A 20,776-nucleotide genomic window follows, 5' to 3' on the forward strand; every position below is an offset into this window, starting at 1 on the left:
TACAGACTTTGATGTAAACTGCTGTTTATATTATACTGTGACTGGTAGTTTGCCTTTTTTTTTAAAGATGATGTATTTTAACTATAAAACTTCAATGACTATTATTTTTTTAAAACATATTGAATGGGAAAAAATGTATTATGTGGGCCAGATATTGTTTTAAGTATCATGCCCATATTCTGTCTCATATATTACAATCAAAATATCATTACTATTTTGCAGATGAGGGGGTGATGGAGGCTAAATGACTAGTCCAATGTAATACATCTGAGTAAGCCAGATTTGGAACCCCTAAGAATAGTTCTCTGTGAATTCTAGCTTAGAATTATAAGCAACTGAAATCTTTAGATGCAGAAATATTAAATGTGAAAGGTGGTTCTTGGAATACTGCAAGGGTGAGTTAAAAATATCAGTCCTAGTTTGTTTGAACTTGAACAAAACCTGGTCCTTTACAACCTTGTGAGATGTATCCAGGCCTACCCTCCTCTTTATGCTGTATTTTGCTTGGGCAGTGAGATCTCTTGTGCTTGGGATAGACAGAGGGCTCTTAAGGACTGACTGAAGGTCAGCCCCGAGGAAATTAAGGTGGCTGGGGCCAGAGATGTGTTGGTTACACTCTTAGCCAGGAGTGAGGGTGGACCAAGCCCTGAAGGGGTAGAGGAGAACAGAACCCAGCTTCTCTGTACTTCTTGTGCCCTCTGTGCATCCTGCCTTCTTTTACTGGGTCTTCATGTAGAATTCCTACCTATAAGTATAGGTAGCTCAAGAGTGAAGTGAAAAGTAAAAGTGCTAGTTGCTCAGTTGTGTCCAACTCTTTAGGACCCCATGGACTGTAGCCTACCAGGCTCCTCTGTCCATGGAATTCTCCAGGCAAGAATACTGGGTTGGATAGCCATTCGTTCTCCAGGAGATCTTCCTTACCCAGGGTTCGAACCTATATCTCCTGCATTGACAGGCAGGTTCTATACTGTCTGAACCACCAGGGAAGCCCAGGTAACTCAAGAGTGATCCTTCTTTTTTCCTTTCCACTGGCAGGCACACAGTATTGAGACTTTACATAATCTTAGGCTTCAGGATAATAATTCCCTTTGGTAGAGACAGGCTGCTAATGATAAGTAATACAGCTTTTGTGCTGTTACTTGTACAATTTCATTTGATTCCTTGTTATCACACTGTGATGTAGGTAAGGTTAGTTTCAGTTCAGTTCAGTCGCTCAGTCATGTCCGACTCTTTGTGACCCCATGGACTGTAGCATGCCAGACTTCCCTGTCCATCACCAACTCCTGGAACTTGCTTAAACTCATGTCCATTGAGTCAGTGATGCCATCCAACCATCTCATCTTCTGTTATCCCCTTCTCTTCCTGCCTTCAATCTTTCCCAGCATCAGGGTTTTTTCCAATGAGTCAGTTCTTTGCATCAGGTGGCCAAAGTATTGCAGTTTCAGCTTCAGCATCAGTCCTTCCAATGAATATTCAGGACTGATTTCCTTTAGAATTGATTGGTTTGATCTTCTTGCAGTCCAAGGGACTCTTAAGAGTCTTCTCCAATGCCACAGTTCAAAAGCATCATTTCTTCAGCGCTCAGCTTTCTTTATTTTCTTACAAATGAAGAAACTGAGGTTCCATTCTAATCTAAATCACCTTTCTTGTCTGACTGCTGTCCGAGTTTTAACTGATCATCTTAGCATTCTGGGCTCCTTTGGTGTGTTCCCCGCATGGTACCCAGAAGAGTCTTTATTTATTTTTAATTAAATTTTTTCAGTTTTATTGAGATATAATTCACACGTAACATTGCATAGAATACAACATAATGATTTGTATATTGCAAAATGATTACCGTAGTAAGTTTAGTTAACATCCATTACCTCATATAGTTAACAGCTTTTTTATAACTTGTGTTAACTTTTAAGATTGATTCTTACCGACTTTCAAATGTACAATACAGTATTGTTAACTACAGTCATCATATTGTACATGCTATCCCCAGAACTTATTTAGATAACTGGAAGTTTGTACCTTTTGTCTACATTCACCCATTTCCTCTACCATTCACTCTGCTTCTGGCAATAACAATCTGGTCTCTGTTCCTAAGAGTTCAGTTTTTTAGATTTCACAGATAAGTGAGCTCAAATAGTATTTGTCTTTCTCTGACTTAACTTCACTTAGCATATTGACTACGAGATCTATCAGTTTCGTTGCAAATGGCAGGATTTCCTTCTTTTGTGGCTGAGTAATATTCCATTATAGACACACCACATTTTCTTTATCCAGTCATCCATCAGTGGCCATGTAATTTGTTTCCATGTCTTGGCTACCGTAAGTAATGCTGCAGTGAACGTGGGGTTGCAGATATCTCTTTTGCAGTGGTTTAACTTCCCTTAGGTATACAGCCAGAAGTGGAATTGCTGGATCATCTGGTAGTTCTAGTTTTAGTTTTTGAGAAACCTCCAGCTGTTTTCCACATGGGCTTCCCAGGTAGCTCAGTGGTAAAGAATCTACTAGCAATGTAGGGGATGTTGGAGACCACCTGCAATGCAGGAGATGCAGGTTGAATCCCTGGGTCAGGAAGATCCCCTGGAGAAGGAAATGGCAACCCACTCCAGTATTCTTGCTGGGAAAATTCCATGGCCAGAGGAGCCTGGCAGACTATAGTCCATTGGGTTGCAAAGAGCTGGACACAACTGAGCAGCTAAACCACCCCCATAGTGTTTTCCACATTGCCCGTACCAGGGAACTTTAAAAACCTACTGGGATCATGCCGCTTTCCTGCTTAAACTCTTTCTTGAACCTGTTCCTTTCCCTTCCTATTGACTCTGCAGCCAAGCTCCCTTCAGCATCAGTGACTTGTAATGGTTCCTTTATCTGTAATGTTATCCTTTACCAGAGCTTTTAAATCTTTACTTATCCTTCAAGTGGTGATACTTTTTTAAAGAGCTCTTATTATAGCCTATAATTACATTTTTTGTTGATTATTTGCTGGTTATCCCACCACACTTTTAGCCTATGAGGGCAAAAGAATATGTCTCTTTTTGTGGCCATTATATTCCCATTGCCTGGCATGGAATAAGCAATAAAGATTTACTGAAGGGAGAAATGAGGCTCAGGAAATTAAATTCTTGCCTAATGTAGTAGATGGTGTTACCTTTACTAGAATATAAGCACCATGAAGGCAGGATTTTTGGCTCTTTTTTTCCCTGCTGTATCTTTGATATCTTTAACAGTGCCCGGCTCTTCATAATAAATATTGAATATTGATTATACTTGGATGCAATTCCAAAGATTTCTTATCCACACCCAGTACTTTTCCCCTCTTTGTGCCAAGTCTGTCTGAAAATGGGGATTTGGGATTAGCCAGTTTCTCTGTGTTGTAGAGAAATGGGAGAGTTGCTGCTGTGACTCAGTAAGGTGGTTTTGCTGTCTCTGTGTACAGGTCTTAAAGGGCATCCAAATGTCATCAAACAATAGTATCTGTTCTGTATCCTATACACCCCTTTTTTCAGGCTGCCAAGCTATATATTGATGTCATCCATCCTGCCTTTTTTCTAAATCCCCTGAATAACATGTTGAATATCCATCAGAGCAGTTCTACCAGCTTTTATTTAACCATTTGCAGACTTAACAGTATACCTTTCTCCAAAAAATTCACTTAAATGGCAGACTAGAAACATTTTAATGATCTGCTATAAAACCTTTTCATGCTGAAGGACCAGAAAATCAGGTGTTATTTACTATTTGGGTTTAGGGAATAGGTCATTTTTTATTCCACTCAATATACACATCTTTAAGATTTTCACATTTGTTGAATATTTTCCATATTGGAGGCTGAACAATCATAGTGTTAAGATATGACAATGCAAAGATTTGTGCTTTATCTTCAAAGAACTTGAGTCATATAGCATCACCAAGGATTGTTTATTTGTTATGACCACCACCCACAGTCCTGAAGTCAAGTCTTAGTTTGTGATCAGTAATGATTTGTGCAAAGTGCACATGTCAACATGGAAGTACTGATGTCTGATGGCAGCTATAGCAGGCTTCCCTCTCTCTTGGAGAAAACATACTGTTTCCAGAGATTGAGCACTGAGGGAGAGAAAACGGTTCCTAGTTTGTGGCAACTGACCTGGAACTTCAAGGTAGAGTGCTGTCATGGGAAGACCCTGTTTCTAGTCTTGACTCTGCCTTATTGTTAATATTTTGGTCAAGTGCTGGTCTTGGAGATTGGGCTTCTCTTCATCCATGAATTCTGTTGAGCTCGTCTAAGTTTAAAAGCTGTTCATGTTATCTTTAGCAGGCTAATTCTTTTAATTGAGAAATTGATTGGGTGGAAGCTAATTGTAGGTTCCAATTTTGAATAATCTCATGTTCTTAGCCACTGTGTTAGGTATCTAAGGGGAAGTTAGTAATCTTTTTTGCTGGCTGTTAGCTTATTGCCAGGCATTGTTTCACCACGTTTTCCCTCTAAAATAGAGCAAGGTTTGCGCTTAAAAAAATTCCTTACCAACCCAGGGAATAGTTCCCAATCTGTTCCTTTTGAATATTGGTTCAAAAAACCATGATGTATTTCAGGACTCATTTGGGTAGGGGTTTTCAGCTTATCCTGGTCTTTCCCTGTGAACTCGTTGTATCACTAGAGAATGTGGGGCAATGCACTAAGTTTAATGACCTTAGAAATAGACTCAGGGGAAATTAGAAGAATTAGTATCACATTCATTTTTTAAAAACTCCATTAAGGTCTCACTCAGAATTATTTTTTGTTCATTTGTGGAGAGTATAAGTTTTGGTACCCTTTGAATGGAATACATTACTTTGAAATGTGGGCAAAATGACTGTTTCACAGTATCTTTCAAATTGTTCTGGATTCATGTCAATCTATGCCAAAACCAATACAGAATTGTAAAGTAAAAATTAAAAATAAATAAATAAATTAAAAAAAAAAAAAAAGATTTTGAGCACCCTATTTATATATCTAAAGAAAGCTATTTGTTCTTAAAGTCCAAAGAGATACAGAGAGGTCAGAAAACCAGGGTGGTTGAGTCCCTGATCTGTGCAGATGGAGTGTGATAGAACCTCAGAGAAGGAAAAGAATTGGTAATTCCCTAGTTTTGTTCCAGATCTGTGACTTTTTCGAAGCTTTTGATCATCCTGTGTTCTCCTAGTTAGGGCACTGACGCCCAGGTTGTATGTTCAGCTGCTGATATGTACAAGTCTTGGCCAGAACTGGAGTCCCAGTGAATGGAATGACACACTTCCCTTTTTATTCTCCTCTGCCTTAGGATCCTGTCACCACATGGGGAAGATTAGACAAAAACTCTCTGCAGTTTATTTTCTCTTTTGAACAAGTTACACTGTGGAGGTACTTTTAAGCTAAAAGAAGAAAAGCTCCTTCTTTGTTTGAAGCAGCAGTGTGTAAGTTTCAACTTGTCTTGGACTTCCTCGGAGATGTTTTAAGATCCGGTGTAAACTTGCTGTGGTTTGCCTTTGGGCATCAAACTGTTTAGCTTGGCTCTATTATATCTGTAATTGCTGCATTTTAATCATTACCCAATATTCTTGTCAGCAATTTGCAGTCTATATTTTTAATAGAACCGTTTGCCTTTCTCTCCCAGGTTCATTCAGACTGGGTTTAAGCCCTGGATTAATGTGCACAGCCCCACAGACCCTCTGCAGCTGAAGGCAGGGGGTGACACAAGTTTATTAAATATTCCTGCAAGCCTCGTGCTGGTTATGTAGTTTGTGTGTACCGTAAAAACCCTCTGGGAAGTCATCTTCTGAGATCTCCTTATAGGGTTTTGGTTTATAAAAGTTGCCATTTTAGTATTTGTTGAAATAACATGTTCTTCTAGAGTTTTCCTTATCCATCCATTCAGGAAATCTAATTTTTTGAAGGGAAAAAAATAGGGACAAATTCTCTTTGCTGTCATTGATTTTTTTTTTTTTCTTTTGGGTCATTGATTTTTAAGGTAACCGAGGAGACTTCCATTACATCTGAGGTGATGCGGAATTATGGTGGCAATCACTTTAAGCAGTGATTGGAAACAATTTTATGGTGTCCAGAGTTATGTCTATAATTTAGTCAGTTTTTGAGATAAGACCATTGTGCCACCAATGAACTGTGCCTCAATTTGCTTGATAACTTTGTTTTCTTAGTGATCTGCTCTTTAGCTTATCTTCTTTTGGTGTCCATTGTAATGTTTATTTTGCAGTAAACAAAAAGTTAAACTGATTTTTCAGTAGCTAAAAATTATGTAAATAGCTATACCCTAATTTTTCTTCTTTCTTGGTATAAATATACCTCAAAGGGAATGGACCAATAATGATAATAATAGCTAACATTTATTCATTGCTTATTATGAGCTAGGCACTGTTCTAAACAATGTATCTATGTTAACTCATTTAATCCTCACAATAGTTTGTAGGATAGTTTCATCCATGCAGAGTGTCCAGGTCAACATCACTCATTTGGGAGGTGGCAGAGTGGATTCACACCTATGCAGACCTTTTACTGCTACTCTAATCTGTATTGTATTCATACTAGGTTTTTAAAACCATTTTCCTACCAAGATTGGACCACAGTGCCTCCTGCATATGTAATAGTTTAGTTTTAAAGCATATATAAAAATTATCTTTGAAATTCGAACTTTATTGTTATTGCTGGGTAGGTAGTACTTGTAAAACCCAAAAGGGAGTTCACTGAAAAGGTTTCCACCCTATCCTACCACTGTACCCCAATCACCCTATTTTCTTCCTTCTCCAAGGCTATTAGTATTACTACTACAGAGATGCATTTAAAATATCTTTCTCTTCACACTTGATGCAGTGAATTAAAACCATTTAATTCGAACTTGTTTTGCCATTGTTTTTATATATTTGTACTGTGTCTGCAAGTACCCAAACTAGCTTTGTGTCTGAAGGTAGCATGCTGTTTCTGGGGATGCATTTTTCTGGCTCTGGGTAACAGGGCTGCAGTCTCTAGATGTTTGAGGTGGATCCTAGAAACTTGTGATCCTGCCTTGTCTGAAGCTTAGATCAGGCAGAGTCGTCATAGTTTTATCCAGTTGTCAGATAATTTTTATTCCTGACACCAGGAATCATGTCCTTACGCAACACCTGGAACATAGTAGGTGCTCAATAAATGTTTGTTGAATTGCAGCTTCTATGGGTTGTTCCAGACTCAGGGAGATAAGGTTGGAAAATTTATCAATATGTTGCAGTGTCTAAATGAGGTAATTTTTAGGGTCATCGGAGGATATTCCAGTTAATCCCAGCTTCACAAAACTTGTCATTTCAAGGCTCTAGATAGGAAAAGTTTTTAAAAAGCCTCTTGGATCCTCTAGTCAAGTAACCAGATAGTCTCAGATGGAGTTGAGAGACAAGTTTTCACATGTTAAAATGTTGGTAAACAGTTGAAATAAGAATTTTGCTTTTTAATGGTTCTTTATGTTTTCAGATTGATTCTAGATTAATGTTTTAATTTGATCCTTATGATAGGTCTGTCACTATAACATTAGACTGAGTTCTTTTAAAAAACTTTTATTGAACTATAATTGATTTACAATTTTGTGTTAAATTCTGCTATATAGCAAAGTGATTTGGTTATACACATATATATTCTTTTTCACATTCTTTTCCAGTATGCTTTATCATAGGATGTTGATAAAAAACATAAAAATATAAAATATTAAAATTTATAAAATAAAAATTAAAAAATATAAAATATATATTTTTATATATGTTTTATATAGGATGTTGTTGTTTATCTATGCTATATATAATGGTTTGCATCTTAGATTGAGTTCTAATCAGAGTTGGTCTTTTTTTTTTTTGCTGAAGTTCACTTATTAAGTGTCATTGATTAGTGTTCCAACATAACTGATAATCTTATGTTTAAGTGTACCTTGATTTTATTCTATACTCTTGAAACTTTACTATAAAACCAAAGATTTAAAACACAAAGCAAACATGTATTTGCAAAAGTATTTGCTGTAAAAATCTTTATTTGGTAATTACTGCTCCCCCCTGCCCCCCAGTTTGCTTGAGGGCTGTCTAGTCATCTTTTAAGGTAAATTCCTTATACTTTTTAGGAATTCTTCATTTTACTTTAATATGTACTTATGAACAGAAATTCCTGCATTAAGTTTTCTTCTTAAAATGTGTATTTTTACAGGCAATTTGAAAATTGGAAAGAAGGATTTTAAAGCCACTTTTGATTTGCAAAGATTGTCTGTAATCTGAAGAACTACAGGCTGAGGTGACTGACCGGGACACACTTTTGGAAAAATAAAAATGCCTTCTCATTGTGTGATTGTCATGTTCGCTTTAATGAGTTCCTGCTTAGCAACTGCAGGTAAGTAGCATAATACAAATTGCATGTTCGTTATGTTCATTTGGATATATTTTTCTTCAGTCTAGAAAAATTTAGAATATGTGATGTTTATGCAGAGCTTGAGTATTTACATTCTTCAAGGAATAAAATACTTGACTCCTCTACAGATACATAATGTGTTTGTGTATATTATATCTTACTACACTGCTAAGCTGCTAAGTGGCTTCAGTCGTGTCCAACTCTGTGCGACCCCATAGACGGCAGCCCACCAGGCTCCCCTGTCCCTGGGATTCTCCAGGCAAGAACACTGGAGTGGGTTGCCATTTCCTTCTCCAATGCAGGAAAGTGAAAAGTGAAAATGAAGTCGCTCAGTCGTGTCTGACCCTTAGCGACCCCATGGACTGGAGCCCACCAGGTTCTTCCATCTGTGGGATTTTCCAGGCAGGAGTCCTGGAGTGGGGTGCCATTGCCTTCTCCGTTAGTGCTAGATATTCAAATGTTGGTGAGGTGACGCAGATACTAACTAACCTTCAGTGTGGAGGTGGCTAGAGAACAAATATATTGTTTAAACCCACTTAAGTTTGTTACATGCAGAGATTACATTTACTTTCTTGTCCTAAGTAAGAATTTCAAGAAAGCCCTTTGGTTCTTTATTGTAAAATAAATAGATGTTTTATATAGAGGTGACACTGCTAGCACAGGCTACTTAGGAAACGTTTAATTTTGCCTATTTCAGGTATTTTTAGGATGTAATTTTTTCAAAACTACAGAGGGGATTCCCTAGCAGTCCAGTGATTAGGACTCTGTAATTTCATTGCTGAGAGCCTGGGTTGGGGACCTGGGATCCCACAAGTTACGTGGTGCAGTCAGAAACAAAACAAAATATAAAAATTAAAAAGTACAGAAATATACTGTGCTTCCTAGAGGCCATCAGAATGTGAGATGGTAGATGAGAAGAAGCAAATGGTTTGGTTGGAACACTGTTCCTTAGATAAGAGTATCAGATCCCTCACATCAACATCTTAGTGTAGGCAGTCAGGGTTACTTAACAAATTTAGAAACTTAATTTGCTCTATTTTGTTATAATTTGCTTTGTGTCTTCTTTGTAATGAGCTATATTAGAGCTAATTTGTTGGGCCAGTTCTGAAAACTGGCTGGCCTTAAGAAGACACACATTGACTTAAAAAATGATTAGCTTCTTGGTTTTGACTGTTGACTTGCACATACAGATGACATACTGCTGCTGCTGCTAAGTCGCTTCAGCCATGTCCGACTCAGTGATAATAATAAGCATGTACTGAGTGTGCTACAATTATAGATTAACAATGAATAAGGATATTCTTAGTTTATGAGCTCACTTAGTCACAACTCTGCTATTCACCTCTGTGGTATACTGAAGAAGCTGGACCACCATTAAGGCTTCAGTTGACTCGGACGAGGAGTCATATGTAGGCAGACTAAGTGGAAGTCACTTTGCAAAATTTGGTTTATGAGATTGAAAAGTAGAAAGAATGCCCCCCTTGTTGCAAATATCTTGAGGGAAAGTTTTTTTGAATGCTGGTGTGTGAATTTGAACTGCCCATTCTCTCTACCAGCAGTTTCACTTTGTCTCATGATTGAAAAGTTATTTGCCTTTTAGCTGGTACATTAAAAGTGACCTTAATTAAAATCTCATTAAAAAGTAGTAGGAAAAAGAAGAGAGAAATATCTTCTGCTTCTGTTAGGCCCATACCATTTCTGTCCTTTATTGTGCCCATCTTTGCATGAAATGTTCCTTTGGTAGCTCTCATTTTCTTGAAGAGATCTCTAGTCTCTCCCATTCTATTGTTTTCCTCTATTTCTTTGCACTGATGACTGAGGAAGGCTTTCTTATCTCTCCTTGCTATTCCTTGGAACTCTGCATTCAGATGGGTATATCTTTTCTTTTCCCCTTTGCCTTTCACTTCTCTTCTTTTCACAGCTATTTGTAAGGCCTCCTCAGAGAACCATTTTGCCTTGTTGCATTTCTTTTTCTTGGGGATGGTCTTGATCACTTCCTCCCATACAGTGTCACGAACCTCCATCCATAGTTCATCAGGCACTCTGTCTATCAGATCTAGTCCCTTAAATCTATTTCTCACTTCCACTGTATAATCATTAGGGATTTGGTTTAGGTCATAGCTGAATGCTCTAGTGGTTTTCCCTACTTTCTTCAATTTAAGTTTGAATTTGGGAATAAGGAGTCCATGATCTGAGTCACAGTCAGCTCCCGGTCTTGTTTTTGCTGACTGTATAGAGCTTCTCCATCTTTGGCTGCAAAGAATATAATCACTCTGATTTTGGTATTGACCATCTGGTGATGTCCATGAGTAGAGTCTTCTCTTGTGTTGTTGGAAGAGGGTGTTTGCTATGACCAGTGTGTTCTCTTGGCAAAACTCTTATTAGCCTTTGCCCTGCTTCATTCTGTACCCAAAGCCGAATTTGCCTGTTACTCCAGGTATTTCTTGACTTTCTACTTTTGCATTCCAGTCCCCTATAATGAAAAGGATATCTTTTTTGAGTGTTAGTTCTAAAAGGTCTTGTAGGTCTTCATAGAACTGTTCAGCTTCTTCAGCATTACTAGTTGGGGCATAGACATGGGTTACCGTGATATTGAATGGTTTACAGAGACAGAGCACTTAGGGATATACGGAGATGGAAGATTCATCCTTCTTTTGAGTTGCTTGTACTTTAGTTAGGCATATAGAATATAACCATGTAACAAAATAATCAATGCATGGTGAGTAAAAGCCAGATGACCTCAGAGTGATCAGAAGGGTGGGTTAGAGCAGCCGGGGAAGGCTCTGTAGAAGTCTATGTCGTGAGCTATGTTTTGAAGACCAGGATGACTTAAGAAAGGGGAAGGCACTGAGGGTGAGCAGAGGGGGAGAACAGTGGCACTTAGGTGTCTGATGTTGTTTTTTTCTGTTTGTCTGTTTTTGCCTTCAGCATATGGGATCTTACTTCTCTGATCAGGGATCAAATCCCTGCTCCCTTTGCAATAAACGTGTGGAGTCTTAACCATTAGACTGCCAGGAAGGCTCTTGATGTTGTTTTAAGGAACAGATGACCCAGACAGCTGCTTGGGGATATAGAGGATGTCTGTTTAGAAGGAAGGATGGGGGTGGATTATAGAGAACCTTAAATGTCAGAACAAAGCTGTGGATTTCATTCTGAGGTTTGGATTCTCTCTTCTTCTATCCCCCTGTAGTCAAAAGCATGCATTGTTAAATCTTAGAATTCAAACTGCAGCCTCAGAAAGTAAGGCTAAGAATGTGGCCTCCTTGGCCACAAAGGCCACAGTGCCTGGCACGTAGGCTGACATTTAGCTCAGGCTTGCTCTCTGCCAGCTAATTTTGTCTTTATGAGAGAACACTGTGACGTGGTATTAGTATTATTATCGTCATCTGCATTTTTCCTCACAAGAAAACTGAGACTCAGTAACGAATAAGTGGCAGAGTGAGGACTTGAACCCAGGTGGTTTGGCTGTAGAATCCAGCCCATCCACCAGTCCACTAGAGCCTCTATGTAGGAGACCCTCAGTGTGGAATGAATGAACCTCTTCACTTGATCGATTCAACACCAGATGATAGCCACCAATGAGGCATCCTGGAACCAGGTTAAACCCCTTTGTTCTTAGAGGAGACGTATGTAAGTCAGCAGAGTGAAAGGATCCTCACGTAACGAGCCTTCTTTATTTGTATTCTTACTCTACGGACATGGCTGTGAAGCTCTGTTACAGAGTTCTTGCCAGCAGAAGTGGTGAAGGCTTCCTTTAGATATGTAGCCAGGGAGGAGACAAGCACAGCACAGCACATAAAATGAGCCCGAGCTGGGATAGTAGATGCCTGCGTGTGGGCCTTCATTGAAAGCCTTCCTTCTCTGCTTGTGGCTGAGGGTGAAGGAAGCAAGCCACATCCTGGTGTTGGTGGTTGCTTTGACAAAACTCGCACTTTTCCTTCCCTCCCTTGTTCCTTGGTTATTGTACAGCATTGTGTGGAGGGAGGGCCATTGTCTTGAACAAGAGCTGTGTAGGGACCCTAATGCCACCTGATTAGAAATTACCTTAGGCTTTTATCATCAATTTTATCTTATCTTCCATCCTAGAATGTATCTGAAGAAAATGGAAAGTTAAAAAATGCAAATGCTTGCTCCTGTGGGCTTAAGCTTCACTAAGTTTTCACTTTAAAATCTGTTCCACTACACATCTTTAAAAAATATTAACTGCTGCCTCCGTGGCTGGCCAGCGTTAGGTAGGGCTGTGTTCCCAGGAGCCTCGGTAACGAGAAAAAGAGGCATGCAGGGAGAACTCAGGGAAATCGGTTTGGGAGAAAGAGATGGACTTGTCTGTGTTTTACTGGTCCCTTGTGTCAGGACAAAGGGGTGCTGTTGAGGGGAGCTCTGCAGAGACGCTGCTGGCCTCTGTGCCAGTGGAGTGTGGAGGGGTTGGCTATGTTCCTCATTCCGCAGTTGCCATTTGGTGCCTAGATGTATTCTTTTGGAGGCTTGCCCGTGACCCAAACACATATTTCTGTTGAGCAGACACATTTCTTTTCATCTTTATTGGATGTACCTGGAATTCCAGGTATAGTCCACAGGAGAATAGTGATGTTTTTAGTTGGAGCTTTTTTCCTGCTAAGAAAGCTTTGAACTCTTTGGGTTCATTGGACAGCAAGCAGAGGTATTAATACTAGCTGGTTAATACTTGGTTTGGAATGGACAAGCAGACAGCCTTGGGTGGAAGCTAAACGTAATCATACCACTTTATTTTTATTGTTTTCAAATGCTTTCATGCCTGGTGTTTCATTTGATTCTCATAGCAGTCCCTGGGTGGGCAGGGTTGTTTTTTCACTTATGGAATGAGAGTAAGGGGCTTGAGAGCAAGTAATTAGTTTAGAAAGCTGGTTTGCCTCTTGACTGAACCTGAACCCAGCACACTTCTGCAGACAGACTGCACCGATGAGTCAGGGTGATTTTCCTGCAGCATGCCCCTCAGCACCTCTTGAAACCATGCTGCCAGGCGCTCTGCTGGGTACTCTGCACCAGTCAGTTCATTTAATCTTTACAGAAACCCAGTGAAGTAGGTGTTTGTCATTATCACTGTTTTTATAATTATTACTACTGCCACCACTCCTACCACTATTATTATAATACTGATTTTACAAATGATGAAACTGAGGCTTAAGGAAGAAAAATGTCATATATGCTGAGAGTTAATTTTTAAAAAGTTGAAATGGTCCTTTGTGTAATAATAGTCATATGACAATTAAGTGTGGCAGCATGGCAGCAGACCCAGAGTTCATGTTCTTTCCGTTGTGCTGCCCAAAGGGAACTGGCACTCTTTCTCTTGGGCTTGAGATCAATGGCCTGAGGACCGCAGAGGTGGTTCTGCCACAGTTTTCCCTTCTCTGCCAACTGAGGGCTCAGCAGCTGTAACTCATAATGGCAGGAGGGTAGGGAGGGTGCCAATGGGGGCTGCCACCAGGGAAAGTAAACATAGGAGGAATAGACTTGAAGGTTCAAAACAAATTCAAAAAGATCTCTTGCTAACCCCTAAGTCTTTGGACAAAGCTAGTTGATTTGGTCAGTGGTTATTATAGTTTTCAGGTGGTTATTATAACTACTTTTGTGTTTAATTCTACTTGTGGATACATAGGGAAAAGATACTGTCAGTTGTGATGCCAGCTATCACCAGGGTGCCAGTTTTCTATTTATTTTAAGTAGCAAAGAACTATTATTAAAAGACGAAGAGTGAATAGAATGACCTGCATTTTAGGTAGTGATCCCTCTGGAGAGACCATGCACACCCAAGTGTAATGAGGTCCCTGTTTCCCTTTCTTTAGGTTTTTGCACAGAAACAACACACACACACACACACACACACACAGAGTTGGGGCAGTTAGCTAGTCAAGAAAGATGAGTTTATTTCTCAAAGATTACCTTGCCTTGCATAATCTACCAGTAGGGGTGGGATATGATATGATATCAAAAAAAAGGCCTTCTTCTTTTTTATGTGCAAGGAGAATAGATAGTTGTTGGGTAACCAGATGTGCATATAGATTAAGAAAGATACTTACCAAGAGGGTGAGAATCTACCTGCAGTGTAAGAGACTTGAGTTTGATTCTTGGTTCGGGAAGATCCCCTGGAGAGGGAAATGGCTACCCACTCCAGTATTCTTGCTGGAAGAATACCATGGACAGAGGAGCCTGGTGGGCTATAGTCCATGGGGTCGCAAAGAGTTGGACATGACTGAGCGACTAACATTTTCACTTTGATGTCACAAGTTCACAGAACCCAGATTTCTCTCCTCTGCCTCCTTATCTTAGACTGTATGATTGCCACCCAGTTTTCTGGATTCTTGATCTGGGTTATTTTAGGATACCCATCATGGTGCATTTTTGTAAATGCTGATCCACTTTCCCATCAGGACAGAGCTATCTGTGTGTGACCATGTAGCTGTTTAATTGCACAAGGCTTATATTTTCACACATTGTGGATATGGGAAATTAGGCATTCTCAGCTTGTTTGCTTTGATAACTAAATCCTCCTATTCTGGGGCCACCTTGAATCATTGCTAGAGCTCCAAGTGCTGGTTTTGGAAGTGTTTTAGAACATGGAGTGTTCTGGGCAGTGTCACTGTGAGGCCTTCCCCCAGGACCGGCTCTGCATGTGTGGGCATCAGGGCGTGGAGGTGCTTGCCTGTCTCAGGAGATTGGCCCACCTTGCACTGCATCCACGTGAACTGCTGACTTTCATTTTCTTTGAAATGTTCTCTGCCAGAGTGGCCTAAAAAAGATTTACCCTGAAGTCTAATGTGGTCTTATTTTTGTTCTCTGAGAGGACACTGTAAATCAGGCGGCATTCTAGAGGGCTTACCAATGTGCTTGCTCTCAGAACATTCCTTCCAAAGACCAGGCAGCAGGTGCCCTGGGGATGGAGGCCTAGCTCTTCTCCTGCCCTGTTCTGCCAACTCTTAGAAATCTTAAGGAAAAAAAAAGAAACCAATCTAGCTTAAACTAGAGTAGAATGTAGAAAAGCTTACTGCCTTTAAAGGAAAATGTTGATTAAAAAAATATATATATTCTCTGTTGGCAGTGAAAGGAATCATATAGTTATAAGTGGTGTAGTTGTAGCAGAAGGAAAAGGTTCCATTAAGAGTGCCCTGAGTTCTTTGTGTTGCTTCTTCCCTTTGTCCTCGCATGCCTGAATAACTTCGTTCTGGCCTAGATAATAGACCAGCCACCATAACACCTCCTATCCTCCTGCCCTCTGGCCCCATTCACAAGGATGCTCAGGTAGCAAAGGCCTCAGGAGAGAGCAGAGCACCCGCTTCTGGAGTCAGTTCCTTTTCTGTTGTTTCATCAGGGGTGCTGCTGAGCTGCTGGGTACTTTCCTGCAACGAGCTTTTCCAGCGGGACACATCTGTGCGGCCCACTTTGGCATTGTGTTGTTGCATGGTAAAGCAAAATGCCACAGTGCTCCCACTTGCCCCTTTAACCCATTTATCATTTCACCTTTTCTTTCAGTGTTTAAATCCTGCTGTGTTTAGATGGGTGCTTGTAGTCTGGTGAATTAGTTTTGAGTGTATACTGGGGCTCAGGTACTTTGCTAGCTTCTGTGGCACAGAAAGGGGAGACTTTGTAGTGTGAACAATGAGTTTTTGCCACCTTCTTACATGGTTAAGTTTCCTAAAATGTTGATTGATTTATTCAGCAAGCATCTCCTGAGCATTCTAGATACCATTCCAGCTGTTAGACATATAGCAGTGAGTAAAACAGTCAAAAATCCTTGTGCACCTGAAGTTTACATTTTAGTGAAGAGAGACAGAGACCAGAAACAAACAAAAACTATGCACATTTTAGCAGGGTTAGTGGAGAAAAGGCAACAGGACTAGGGATTATTAGTGGGTAAGTACAGTCTAAAGTAAGGTGATCCAGGGAGGGCCTCACTGGGATGATGACATTTGAGCAAAGATTGGAAGGAGATGAGCTAAGGGGATATCTGGGGGAAATGAGCATTCCAGGCAGGAGGAAGAGTATGTGCAAAGGTCCTAAGGTGGGAGCTTGTCTGAAGTGCTTGAGCCTTGGTAAACAGGCCAGGTGGCTGCTGGAGTGGAAAGTCAGAGAGTTCCTTGGGGACAGGTGTAGGGCTGCATATAGCGTTGTTGACCACTGCAGAGTTTTCACTCTAGTGAGAAAGAGCCATTAAGCAGCAGAATGATGTGATCTGAAGGATATTTTAGCAAGATCACTCTGGCTGCAGTGTTGAGAATAGACTGTTGGGCAAGGGTGAATTTGGGGATACTGGTCGGTGGCCATCATAATAAATGAAGCAAGAGATGATGGTAGTCAAGGTCAGATTGTAGAAGGAAAGATCCTTGGAAGTGAAATGCTTGTGAAATTAAGAATGACTTTGTGGTTTTCTTTCAATTTGTTCCCTTTGAGGAGGAAAAAGGATAAAGACTGATATCTCGTATCAGTGGAATACTAAGCCATAACCTAAAAATAAAGATAGTTACTTTTATGTAACAGTGAAAACTGAATATTAAAAAATAGAACAACCTTCCAAACTCTCTAAAGAAAATTTCTTTGCACTGTAAATGACTTTCCTTGAAAAATCAATGTCTGAAAAGCCTCAACCCTCCCTTCCCAACTTACTTCTAAATCTCATCCTTTTCATTCCCCATATGGTCTGTTTTTCAGGAATATGAATTTTTGAGGGTCTTATCACCTTTTGCAAAGTTGCCTCTCATAGCAAAACTAGTGTTTCAGAGAAACAGAATTGAATCCAGTTTTACATAGTAAATAAGTGCATAAATTCATTGTAATACATTTTATAAATTTAAGTTACATGCTAGATGTCAGCAAGGAGCTGGATAATTATAGCATACTTTCTTCTGTTCTAGTTTTTAGCTCTGGCTTCCTCACTGATTCCTATTTTATTCCTGTAATCAGATTCCAGGCTAGAACTTTTAAAAAATTAACATTTTTTAAAAGGGAAAAAAAATTCCCCAAAGTTGTTGTTGATATTTATTAAGTACCCAACATCATATTTATTAAAAATTGAGATAAGACACTGAGAAGGTTTAATCTCTGTGCTTGAAAAGTTGTCTTTTAGAATAATATCTATTTATTTATTTTACCACTGAGTAGTTTATAAAGTTTTCTGATTTGCTTTCTCAGATCTCATCACTGTCATTGGGGAGTGGGGGAGGGGCGTTGGACAGCTTGAATCCGGCCCTGTGCTCACCAAGCCCCAGGTGGTGGACTTTCTGTTTTTGAAACTGGAACAGGAAAGTCCAGAGGAATGCAACTATAGTTTTACTTCTTGCCCCCTGCAGGGTTTTTTTCTAGGCCTCCCCAAAGTGTGTTTATCTTAGTGGCCATGCATGTAGAGCAGCCTGGAATTCTGTGGGGCATTAGTGAAAAAAATAGAAAGATTTCCCACATGCCTGAGGTTATGGGAGTGGGAAATCTTGGATTATGCAGGACTCTTTGATTGAAAGAAGATAATTTGGGGATGAAATTTATTTTGATATCTACTTTTAAAAACTATTACTCATCCCTCTCTTTTAAAAAATTAAAACCCGTGTTTTTGGGGTAGAGGTATGGTCTTCCCTGGTGGCTCAATCAGTAAAGGATCTGCCCAAGATGCGGGAGACCCAGGTTCGATCCCTGGGTTGGGAAGATCCCCTGGAGAAGGAAACAGCAACCCACTCCAGTATTCTTGCCTGGAAAATTCCATGGACAGAGGAAACTGGAGGGCTACAGTCCATAGGGTCACAAAGAGTCAGACACAACTGAGCAACTAACGGAAGTGTGGAGGTATAGACTAGAAGCAATAAAAACCTTCTAAGTATCAAATTAAGAATTTCCAGTCATTAGAAGGAAAAAATATCTTTAGGGTGGAAAAATAATTTGAACTTTGAGAACCTGATAATGATATAATTTGAGGGCAGGGTCTGACATATTGTGAGGACCCTAAGGGCCTGGCTCCAGCAGCCCCCCACTTTGTCACCCCAGGATTGTTTGCATGGGTGGCTTCACTGCCCCCAGCCAGGTCTCTGGCCTGGCCCTCTCGAGTGTTTGGGGCCCTCTCTGGTTTGTCACATTTAATTGGCTCTGGAAATATGTTATCAAATGCTGTCTGGCAGTGTTTCATTAATGGTACAGGGTGAATTCGAAAGCATAATTAATTGTTTTAGATTATTTGCAAAGTCCGTGCTGAAAAACCTAATGACTGTAGGAGAAAGTTGGCAGAGAGGCTGTTTAGAGATTAGCCTGGACCTTACCCGGCTCAATTGCCTTTTGGAGTTGGGCCAAGAGAGGAGTTGTTTTTCTTTTTGGAGAAGTGTTTGTGGCCACATTGTTCCCTAAATTCCCAGTTTACTGCTCCAGGCTCGTGGCTGATGGAGATCATATGGACCTTGCAGAGCTAGGGAGCTCAAAGAGCATCTTCTAGAAGTTTTTGTTTGTTTTTTGTCTTGTGAGAAAAACACAATTACTTAACTCTCATTAACTAAATAAATACTTCCCAAGGGCCTCTTCTTGGAGGGAGGAAAGGGAGCTCTAGTTTGTTATGAAACAATTCAGGTTCTGAGTGTTAAATGTTCAAAGGCACCAGGATCAGGCCTTAAGCAGTTTTTTTTCTTTCTTTTAAAATAAAACAAATCAGATTCCTCATTTCCTCTGTTGAGCTGGCTCAGAGTAGCAAATAGCCACTGCATTTGGAAAATACTGTTCAAAAATCTCAATTTGGAATCAAGTGCACACAGTATAAGTTCAGAGTATACTGTATGTATGAAGGGGGAAAATAGACTTGCATTATTTTGCTAATTTGACATATGTTATAGAATAAGAATACCTAGAATTAGCTCAGCCTGATGAATTATAGAAAAATAATGGAAGTCCCTGCCCCTTAAAGATGAGAGAGATTTGAGGCTTACTGAGTCAAGTGCCAGTTCTGACTCTGAGAACAGTGTGGGCAGTTGAAGATGAAAGCAGAGAAGAGTGTTTTAGACTTATCTCAGAGCCAGTCAAGTGTAAAGGAGCACTTTTCTAAGCAATATATAGCTTCTTTGGAAAACATCTATCCAGAAGCCTTGCAATTCCTGGGCCTGGGGCTGGCCCTGCCTTTTACTCATAGGCTTTAGCATCTTTTCCCGTCCTTCTGGGCTCGAGCTGCTTGTGAGTAAGTAGTTACGTATGAATCTGAGGCCAAATTGTACTTTATTAACATGATTCAGGAGAAAAGAATTCTAATGAAAAATTTCAGAGAACTGTGTTGAGCTATTTTGTGATATTGTCAGATCTTCCTGAATTCAAGGAGGGCCCAAGAAAATCTATTATGCTTGTTTATTACTCAGAATCTATTGGAAAAAAACTTACATGAAAACCTCAGCAGAGTATGTGCTGGTTGAGGAATTTATTACTGAGGGCACAGCGGCCTGTGTTTACTCTGTGTGAGGCTGGCTGTCCTGAGGTTCTGGGCAACCTGCCTCCTCCTCAGCCAGCAAGCTTGAAGCAGCTACTTTGACTTTTAACACTTTCTATAGATGATCCCCAGGCAACCTGATGGAGTTGATAAGAATTCTGGTCTCAGAGCTGTGAGGAATCATGAAAGATATTTTTAAAAGTTGAGAATAAAGCCTTTGAACCAATAAATGACTGATTTTTCTTTGCTGCTCTATTTTTTTCAATCTCATTACATTTTTACTTTAGAAAGTAATGTCGTGCTACAGTGTCAAGACTTACTGTATATCCCAGTTAAGTTATAAGAGATCATGAATAATGTTACAACTAAGAGTTAAATTGATGACTTTAAAGGGTGATTTTACTTTACAAAGACAGAATTCATGTTTACCCTAACCATGGTTATTTGCATTTAAATATATTTGAGTGTGAGAGAGAGGGGTTAGGATTGCCATTGATAGAATGAAAAGAACACAGAATCTGTAGCATGTCATATCTGTTTTGCCATCCATGAACATGGTATACCCCTCAATTTGTTTAATTTCTTTCAGTACTCCTTTAGAGTTTTCAGAAATTTATTTTGAAGACTGTGTAGTGTATTCAAATATGAAGAGTGTTCATTAAGCATGTCTGTTTCATTAGGATTAAGTTTGAGAACCTCTGTTTTAGATATATAATTCTGCCTTTAAACTACTCTTGATTAACAGGGATAAGAACTAATACTGCTGGCCACCTGGAAAGTGAACTCAGTCACAAATAACTAAGGCCATCTGATAAAGAATTATTGGCTTGCTAGCTTTGCTCTTTGTTGTAGGAATTCAGAGCTCAGTGCATACTATAAGAAATATGTTCTTATCTGAGACTCAAACTGGTGTTGCTGAGCAGAGGAAAAGCCACTGCATCTCTTCATTATGGTAAAGCAAGCATACTTGTTCCTTTAGACAGTCTCAGAGCCCAAAGATT

At 39.7% G+C, this 20,776-nt stretch overlaps 1 protein-coding gene across 3 annotated transcripts in view; it reads left to right on the plus strand.

Annotated features, from left to right (window-relative positions):
* Positions 1-20,776, plus strand: part of TGFBR3 (transforming growth factor beta receptor 3) — a 199,988-nt gene that overhangs the window by 16,170 nt on the left and 163,042 nt on the right. For 2 of the 3 annotated variants that reach the window (XM_040232333.1, XM_040232335.1), the window contains exon 2: positions 8,165-8,344. In XM_040232333.1, coding sequence (XP_040088267.1) covers positions 8,284-8,344 — 61 coding nt within the window. In that variant the 5' untranslated portion in view covers positions 8,165-8,283. Of the gene's footprint in view, positions 1-5,278; positions 5,407-8,164; positions 8,345-20,776 lie in introns of those variants that run through there. The other variant, XM_040232334.1, reaches the window with a different exon arrangement.

This window comes from Oryx dammah, unplaced genomic scaffold (assembly GCF_014754425.2).
Source record: "Oryx dammah isolate SB20612 unplaced genomic scaffold, SCBI_Odam_1.1 HiC_scaffold_28, whole genome shotgun sequence".
Lineage (NCBI taxonomy): Eukaryota > Metazoa > Chordata > Mammalia > Artiodactyla > Bovidae > Oryx > Oryx dammah.